Here is a 10,322-nt window from a genome sequence, read left to right on the forward strand (position 1 = left end):
AGTCTGACTGGGACCCTGCTAACCAGGACCCCAGTCTCTCTGCTTTCTCCCCTAAATTGTTATGTTCAGTACTTAGGTACATCTCAGATTGGATACTGAGGTACCCGTATCAGTCCCTAGTATATGGTACTAAGGTACCCAGGGCATAGTTACACCAGAGGTCCCCATGGTCTAAAGCATGTAATATGCCACCCATGGTAGACCATTCAAACTGTAACTACAGGCCTGTCATTGCAGCCCGTGTAAGCTGGTGCTAGCACCACTTACAAAAGATATAGGTCTCCTATATCTAGGGTCACTGCAATTAAAACCTATGAGTCACCCCTATAGCAGGCCTTTACAATCCTGAGGGCAGGGTGCTTGGTTCTAAGTGTGAGGGAGTCCGTGAATGAGCAGGACGCCCCTACAGCCTATGGAGACCATTCTTCCGAGCTGCAAGTGAAGAAGCCATATAACATATAGAGGTGCACTGCGTAATTACGCAATGACCATCTAAAAAATTGGCTGTAACGAATCCTATCATGTTTGGTATCAAACATGTTGGAATCATACCCCCACACCGTGAACTGTGTGGGATGTATGATTCCAAGCAATGGGACGGGCCTCCTTTAGTGGTCAGGTACTTTTCAACTTGAATCCACCTTCGGATTTCACCGGACACTTTCTCCTTCTCCAGCAGCGGCATTTTCCTGAAGACCTCCATTAGGTTTTACTGCAATTTCCGACACCAATTCACACCTATGCACCCAGCTTCACTGGTCTAGGTAACATGGATACTAGGGTATACATGGGTGGGGTGGCTCTCCAACCTTCTGTCTTCCACTGGGTTTTATCAGGGTCCACTGGGAAGGGTCTTTAAAATTGCAACTGCGACTTACACGTTGACTTGTACGGAGAACACGATCATGTTCTCACACTGCACACAATATCTGTGGCATTCCTAGTCACTCACCCTGGGTGGTTCCTTGGGTCCCGGCACTTCTACGTCCTCTGGGCCTTGTCCTGACATGAGTCGTGGTTCTTATACAACTTCTTAGTATATGGTTTGCCCCTCCCCCTAGGTGCACTGTGTATTCTGTGCTATTTATGTGATTTCTATGCAAAGTACTGAGTGCATTGTGCATATCTCTGGGTAGGAGATATTTGTATGTGTTAGTGAGTATTCTATAATAAATACATATTTTTAAAAATACATTGTGTGGTTCTTTTTCACTTAATCTATACCTATAAGATTGCATTCTGGTACAACAAGCTGCATTACACTCCTTCTGGACTAAGCCTGAAGGCTGCTCTCCACAGCTACCACTTAGAGAGCTTTCTAAGGTTGTCTAAGACCACCGAAATAACTGTAAGGGTTGCCTGGACTGGTGCAGGGTGTCCACTTACATAAGTCTACATCATATACCAGACCAGTCTCTCACAGCTCTCAATTAGAGGAATTGTTCTGAAATTCATATGATGTGGTTTTGCGAATTGCATTAAATATATTTGAAGAAAGTGTTCTATTTTTAACATTTAATTGACTACCTAAAAAAGAAAGCAGCAAAAGAAAGGAGATGTTCATGAAAATGGGACCTACAGTGTCATACTGTTACAGTTTGCTGACTTTAGTGTGTACTTTTGATAAGCTGCTATACACACTTTATTTGTTTAATTTGTAAGGACTTGAGTTATCTCTGTGACTCAAATGTCACTTCATTTTTCAAGTACCAACAGGGTACACAGGGTCATCGAGAGGGAAAGAGGTTTACAGGATAAACAACAGGGTAGACAAAAAAAGGGCTATAATGTTTTTGTCACTAGCCAAGTCAAAGGATTTCTATTATTCTGGCGTGAGGTTACATGCTAGCATGAACAACGGGTCAAGCAATAGACAATGAGACAAACAACAGATATCAGGGAAATCAACAGACAATGATGCAAGCAACACAAAAAAGCACTAAGACATGGCTATCGTCGGCTACATCATTGTAATATTTTTCTGGTGGGAGGGGAAGGAGCAAACAGCAACAGGGTGAGGGTATGATGGAGCAGGCAATGATGGTGGTGTAGGGGCATTAATGGATAAGCAACAACAATAGGGGAAGCAATACATAAAAGTGCTATGAAGCAGTCACAGATGGCTGCCTCATCAAGCTTTTGTTTTTCACGGGAGAGGGTGGGGGGATGTGCAAGCACAAATGACATGCAAGCAACAGACAACAGATCAAGTAACAAACAATGGGGCAAGCAACAAACATCCTGCTGACACTTACTGACCTCCCCAGCTCCCTTCCAGCCCCCTGGAGCCTTCTCACTGCTTTTGTGGCATTAGCTGGGTATAAGGTCAAATTAGACAAGAGCAAAACCCTCCATATATCAAAGACAGCAATGAAGGCTGCCATACAGGGCAATCAGTTTAGTTGGAAGCCGTCCCATCTCAAATACTTGGGAGTCTATGTCAACAAAGGTTTAGCATGCATGATACCAGGTAATCTTGAACCACTCATTGAGCGTACGTACCATGGCACATCATGCCAAGTGAGGACACCTCAATTTCTTGCAAAAAGTGATAGATGGAATGCTTGAATTAATCTCAGCCACTATCCATTACTAGAGTTGGATCACAGTTTGTCATTATGTTGCACACCAGGTTACGTCTCTCCCCATTTCTCCTATCTAGCTCTAGTTCCAGAGAGTTATTTTCATTGTCTATTACTGTTAGACAGGAACTCCTGGCACTAATGTGACCATATGGTGTTTTATTTGCATTTCTCCTTTGTGAAACCTAAATAAATATATTAAAAAAACGTTGTAAGGGTTCAGACCATCCAAAAAGAAGCTACCAGGCTGGTTCTCAACCTCCTTGCTGGTTTCATGCCATACCACATCTACAACTACACTGGTTCCCTATAAATCAGCATGTACAGTTCAAGCTTCTCAAACACACATGCTGTGGACTACACAACCATCTCTCATCAAGCCACGAACTTCGGATTATAGAAAATAGATCTTTTATGAACTCCTCAGTACACTGGTTAAGAGCATTAATATGCACTTTTCATTCTCCAGAATATCCTTCCTCCCTTGAAAACTTGCACGTTTCTCATAAAATAGATTTAAAATGAGGCCTTGATATGGGACATTTCAACTATTGAAATGTAAATTAGCTGATTAATCTTCTTGCATATTGGAGTCAGGTTTTAAAAGAACATCAGAGATCTTGGTGAGTAGGCCACTATGGGGCTAGCAGAAGTGGTTCTTCCACTACTCAAGCTCTTTGGCTACACATCCACCAAACATTATTGGTGTTTATACAAAGAAGCTGATTCAATTGCTGGCAGAGTGGTGACTCTGTTGAAATTGTAAAGGAGTTTCCTTCCTGTGAAAACAATGGTCTGCATATCCATATGCGGGTGGACCATAGGTCACTACTCTGTCACCGCTGTAGCCAAACCTCTCTGACAGCAGGTTTAAGTAAGGGCCATTGGAGAATTGGCTGTGTGTCCATCTAACCAATTAGGATATGCGGACATACACCTGTGTTTTGCTGCCATCACTGTCAGGTAAACCCTGTTGGTACAGGACAGTAAAAAACAATTAATGCCCCCACACTACGGGAGATGACTTGCATGGCAAGAAAGACATTATCATTTCTTATTTGAAAAAAAAGAGTCTGCTTCTGGATTTTCTTTAGAAGTATAAAAGAAACCAGTTTGTTGTAAGGATCTGTCATGTTAAATAATCTACTGCATCACCCAGTGAGAGAACAGACTCCAGCCAAAAATTTAATTGGTCCCCAAGTCTGAATCAAACGAATTATGTATGTTTTATTTTTGAAGCACCTTAGAAAGCTTCAGTTTCTGCTTCAGAATATTTGGAGGTCAATTTCTTACATCAACAGTAATTTATTGTGTGTTATCACAATTACCTTACAACATCTCATAAATATGACATTGCATTTTTTGAATAGCTCCAAGTAGTGAACTGTTGAGCCTATTTATCACTAAAACCATGAAACCTGCTTGAATCTTTACGCAGGGAGATCCCCTCACTCAGAGCAGCATGAATATTCAAAGAGGTCATCTAATTAGTTTATACAAGTAAGTGCTTCCTTGCCAAAACAGGAGAGAAAAATACCAGACAAAAGTTTGCCAGGTTTGGACTGCACCAGGAGAAACAGCAGCTGAAGTTGAGTCTTTATGCTCTTCATCCAGAACCACAGAGAAAGCAGACAATGCTGAAATCTAGGCTATAGCCAGGAAGGCCATGGGCAGGATTTTGCCCCATGCCCCCTACCACCACTGACCAGTACTGTCCCAGTTGATACTCAATCCCTGTTCAGAGCAGGGTGTAAATGCAAGTAATATAGAGGTCATCAAGGAAAGCATGCATATTTTTACATGATATTGCTGGCCTGCAAAGGTGTCCTCGAGTCCTGGAACTATATCCTGTTACGCCTTAGTACAGGTTTATAGAAACTATCTAGAATTCGAAATTATGGGTCCCTTCCAACTTGGCACATAAATCCAGTCAAATCATAGTGATGACCTAGGCAAGAATCGCCAGAGAACATTTGAGACTGGTCTTAGAATATAAGAAATGTTCTGATGTATACTTAAATTGGGTGTCGTACTCTGTCACATCTTCGTGGTTTCAACAGTTTCCATCAAAGGGTTTAAAATGTCCAGCTCAATATCTTCTTTACAGCCTCTTTCACTTCGGTGTTTCTCAAGCTATATATCAATGGGTTCAAAGCAGGTATCAGGACAGTCGGAATAACAGTAACTACTTTGTACTGCTCCTCTGAAGAGCTTGAATTGGGAATTATCTCCACCAAGGAACCACTAACATAGAAGAGAAAGACACAGGTGAAATGAGAGATGCAGGTGGAGGCAGCCCGGTGTCTCCCTGCTGTGTTACCAATCTTCAGTATGGTAGTAATAATGTATGAGTAGGAGACAAATATAATGAGGAGAGAACTTATGACTACAAAAGAAGCAAATATAAAACGGATCCATTCATTTATCAAGATGTCAGTGCAGGATAACTTCAAGAGCACTGGATAATCACAAACAAAGTGGTTCATGACATCAGGACCACAAAATGATAACCGATAAAGACAGCTTGCGTGTATCATAGAGTGCAGAAAACCACCTATGTATGACCCCGCAACCAAACGCAATAACAGACCATTGTTCATGATGACTGTATATGTCAATGGGTTACATATTGCAATATAGCGGTCAAATGCCATTGCTGCCAACAAGAAGAATTCTGTGCTGACAAAGGCACTAAAGAAATATAATTGAGCGATGCAACCAGAGAAAGTGATTATCCGTTTCTCAGTAAGCAAATCAGCCAGCATCTTGGGAGAAATAACAGATGAAAAAGATAAATCCAAAAAAGCAAGTTGGGTGAGGAAAAGGTACATGGGTGTGTGGAGCTGGGGGGTGAGCCAGACAATGACCAGGATACTGAAGTTACCCATCAGAGTGAAGGTGTAGACTGATAAAAACAGTAGGAAGAGCAGAACTTCCAGCTCTGGGTCATTGGTGAATCCAACAAAGAAGAACTTGGTCACAGTGCTTTCGTTTTTCGCCATCATATCTTTGGATGATAATATTTATCTAAGAGAAGAAATGTATAGCACATGAGAAATAGCTTCCACAAACTACTCTCAGATATACACAATTTAAAGCAAGAGTCTTTGCAAATCTGTATTATTCAGAATCATTAATCATATAATTATTTATCAAAGTCAATGTTCACAAAGCAAGGAAGCATTTCAGATAATAATTAATCTCTAGATTGAACAAGATGCTCAAGAGTGAAGTAAAGGACCATGAACCACATGACTGTGGGGGCATTTTGATATACGTTTTTACCTTAATTCCCATTCTCTTTTTATAATTATGATTCCGTAAGTGTAGCACACTCAAATGACAGTGATCACAAGCAGAATCTATGTATACACCACAGCCATCTCTGAAACTGTGGTATGTGGCTCCTTTCCTTCTTGAATAGCTGTGGTAGTAAATTTATTGAGACTCTTAAGTGGTAAATGATTTCAGACTCTCCAGGTGAGATTGTCCATCAACTAAATGTGAATCAAAGGCTTTTCATCATATATCTCTTGGCATCACCCTCTCACTTCGCCAATTTTTTTGAGGTGTGAAAAAACTAGGCCGTTCAAATGGTGGATATATGGCACCCAATATCTCTGCAATTCCATTTACGTCTACCGTGAGCAGGATCACTGCATAAGAGAGGTAACTTCTTATATTGTTTTGGGAATTTCTATCTTTACATATTATTATTTATTATTTTCCTCATTTAATCATAATTTCTGTAGGTACCTATGCGAGTAATATACAGTCAAGCTAATTAGACAGTAGGCTTTTGGCACTGTAAACATTATCATAAGCACTTTAACAGTACAAATGTCATTACAGTGTGATATTGAATATTGCTGGCGCTCAATACCCACTGCTCCCAAGTGTAAAGAGAATGACAACGAAGACGTACTTTAGTTAATCATGTGCAAACATTATTGGTACTTCCAGTATCTGTTCAGGATCACCAGCAGGAACAACTAACAATATTTTTGCTACTGTTACCTCAAACACTTATTTCTTGTATACCAAAAAACATTTATTTTTGTGGTTGTATACAATCCATCATTCTTTATCTTAACTTCGGCCTAAAAGGCAATTTAAAGAGCAACACAAATACAAAAAAACAGAACTACATTAGAAACAAAATAAAAATACAAGGCATAAAAAAAACGACTGAATATATTATAATAAAAACCAGAATAAAGTATGATAAAACATTAAAAAAAACAACAGCATTAGGAGGACACTATTTCTGTATTATCTTCCACATAGACATCAAATACTTTGCTAAGGCAAAGACAATGGACTAGCTTGTCTCGCTTCTGAGTATTCTGAGGGTAATGCTGGAATTCCTCAAAACCAAATTGTGACAAAGTAGCAGAATCTACTTATTTCTTGGTCCATGATAGGCCGGACAAAATCATATTACATGTTCAACCACTTGGATCACCGCAGGGCAGACAGGGCTTTTACAGTCAGGATCTGAGTTCCCAGAACGCCATACAGAAGTAAAAGCACAAATTAAAAAGATACCTAAGTGTAATTTTAAATACAGGGTACTAACAAGGAGTGTTCCAGCTCATCCAGGAATGGTTCAAAGCAGTAGAAATTTTCCTTAGCATCTTCATGCCAAACTTATCATATTCAATGTACACTATGGCCCTGATTATGAGCTGAGCAGAACTTAATTCCTGTGCAGAATTCTGCTTTGCCCAATCATCACTGGCTTTGCAGTTCTGCAACCGGAGGTTCTGGGAACGGGAATACAAAGACCCAATTTTACTATAAATTGCTGACAGTAACAATTGGTTTTGGAAAAGGGCTGCAAAAGATTTGTTTGTAGCAAATTTTGCAGCCCTCACCTAATCATCAGTTAAGGCATGGGGGAGCATGTCAGGATGTCCTTCTACCCACTCTTTCCCCTCCCACTAGTGATTGGGTCATTGAGTGAATGTGAGTCTCTCACTTATGATTTAATTTCTTTCTTGCCTATTTCATTCCCTGCTCTGATTCAGTATGTTTCCCATCTTAGGGCTGTTTGAAACTCACCATGTTTTGATCAAATGAGTGGCATTCTTCCACTTTTGACATCAAGATTTGACATTGCTGTGCATGACAGACTATTCTCTGTCAATCTCTCTCTTTCTCCTGGTTCTTCGTGCTCACATCCACCATGCCTGTCCGCTTCACTTTCTTTATTTAAAAAGGAGCCCCACCGCAAGACAAACAGTAGCCAGTGCCTAAAGGAGAGGCCCAGTTTTTAATGTAGTGTAATCAATTCTGTGATGGTAAGCTGTGCATATGAATGACTACATGTATGGTCATACTGTAGTGATTTTTCTAATACTTTATGAAACAACATTCCAAAATGGCCACCCATGTGTGCATAGTACAGCAGTCATGTAGGGTAAAAACATAGACAACGCATATTAAGCTTGTGCCCCAGTGTCACAGTGGAGACTTACTGGCTTTGCTAATGCTTTGAATATGCAATAAACGTCATATTGTTTGGACAGTTTGGAATGTACTAATAGCTTACATGTGTTTTGTTTTGATTTACATTTATTGTGTACTTCTTAGTGGGTAAGCCAAATGCATTCTAACTTCTGTGTTAGCTGCACACTATGGGGCCGATTTCGATCTCGGTTGGAAGGGCACCAAATCGGGTTCGGCATTAAGGGATCTGATTCGGAGGCTGATTTTTGGGCCGAGTCGTACACGGGTCTGGACGTCAAAGTACAATGCGAACAAGCGCGAAATCTCCGTCTGAATCGTTTCCGGGTCCGAACTGCTCCATACGACTCGGTCACAAGCAAACCGTGGTGCGCAATGACGACGTTTCACGACCAAGCTAGTACGATGCTCGATTCAGACAGCCGGATCGAGTCGGAGCATCCGGCTTGCAATAGCTCCCAGAGTTGGACTTCGGGGGTCCGTGTTGGACCGGCCGTCACTCGCAGCCTTACGACTTGGAAACAGGGGGAGACCCATGGCTCTTGCCAACAGAGGCATGTAAGGTGGGGATGGCACCGACGCGTACCCACTGTAAGGGGCGCACTTGTCCGCGACGTACCCATTCAGTCAATGGGAGCCCTGTACGCATTGTACGACCATCTCCCATGCATGCAGCCGCATCGTACTCTCTCGGTCGGACTGCTGGAGTCCGGATCGGTCGGGAAACACCCCGGATCTGGCTCGGTCGGAGTGCTTTCCGACCCAGATCGGAATCGGCACCTATGTAGATCAGATAAGGAGCCAACACAAAGGCACCCTGAGCCATAGTCTATGGGTTAAGATTCTCACCATCATAGACAGAACACAGTGGGACATTAAACTATGCAAGCACATAAAAGTTGATGGGAGGAATGCTTGTAGTGAATCTAACCACTAGAAATTGCTCGGTGTATTTTTTCAACCCATTGTTCTTTTGCCCACTATGCCACTTCAGTTTGGACCCTGCCATATACAAATCAGTCTCAACCCTGCTCCATCAGGAACAGCCCAGCCTAAACTGACTGGCTAGGTCCTCCCTTGACTGGAACACAGCAACTCAAGATGGATTTCGCTTGGTGTAATGCCCACCTTAGGCACCAAAAAAGAAACCAAAGGAATTGTCAACTAGACTTTTAAGTTAAGGGCATAGAGAAGACACTGTTAGGAGAAAGAATCCTGTAATGTATGAAAGTGAGAAATGAGGGCATAACAAAGGCATACTTTTACTCTATACCTAGCCTGAAACGAGTGGGAAGTTGGTGTTGTGGTGGGCATTCTGACACAACACCCATTCATTTTGACACTGCCACATATTTACAAGGGTGGTGTAAGTGTGGGGCAGCGCCAAAATTAAGACAAGAGAAAACGTGGACTTGAACAGGTGAAATGAGGAGAAATGCTTTATTTCTCCTCAGTTTTTGCTGTTGTTATGTACAAAGATTTATTTGCAGTAAGGTACCCCTTCCTGCACATAAACAATCATTTTAAAAAAGACGATTTGCAACTCATATGTGTACTGCACAAACAGTACACATGGAAGTCACAAATCAATCTTTATGATTGTTAATGTGCAGGAAGAGATACATTCCTGAACATAAACAACCATTTCCTGCAATGCAGGCATCCTTGCAGTATAGTGCAAGGGTGTCTGTGTTGGCGCTAGGCAGTTAAATTTAGCACCAGCACAGGGAGAAAAGTAGGGTTGCACTGTATTGTTGTAAATAAGGTGCAGCCCTGCATTTCTAAAGTGACGGAGCGTGGTGCGATCCGCGCTTTAGTTGTAAATATGCCCGCTAGTTCCTGTATTCATTGCGGTGCCTATGTCCTGGTCTACTACTACCAGTAAACTGCTTAACACTTTTTGGTGTTTTTTTTATTCTCAACTTTAAAAATTAAGATAACCAATTTTCCTTCTTTGATTTTTGTCATTTTGCTTTTTTGTGATTTTCATTGTGTTGTTACTGAACTTAGGGCAATGCTTTACACGAATCACTGACACAATATTGACTACAAGAATATCGATGTCAAAAATATCGTTGTTAAAAATGTCATCTTATTTAAGTTTAAAAAACTAATGTCAAATAAAGTAAATAATACATGTAATTAAAATAAATATACTTAATATTTTTTTTAAATGTTAAGAAATTATAACTAATATATATGTAATGTAAAAATAAATTAAACATATACATATAATATATAATACATAATATATATACTTACTAATAACTT

The 10,322-nt window shown here is 40.8% G+C and overlaps 1 protein-coding gene across 1 annotated transcript; it reads right to left on the minus strand.

Annotated features, from left to right (window-relative positions):
• Positions 1–4,657: 4,657 nt before the first annotated feature.
• LOC146853785 (olfactory receptor 5J3-like) lies at positions 4,658–5,587 on the minus strand. The gene has a single exon (XM_085650900.1). The coding sequence runs from the start codon at positions 5,585–5,587 to the stop codon at positions 4,658–4,660; it is 930 nt and encodes a 309-aa protein (XP_085507026.1).
• Positions 5,588–10,322: the final 4,735 nt, after the last annotated feature.

Source organism: Triturus cristatus, chromosome 4_1 (genome assembly GCF_964204655.1).
Source record: "Triturus cristatus chromosome 4_1, aTriCri1.1, whole genome shotgun sequence".
Taxonomy (NCBI): Eukaryota; Metazoa; Chordata; class Amphibia; order Caudata; family Salamandridae; genus Triturus; species Triturus cristatus.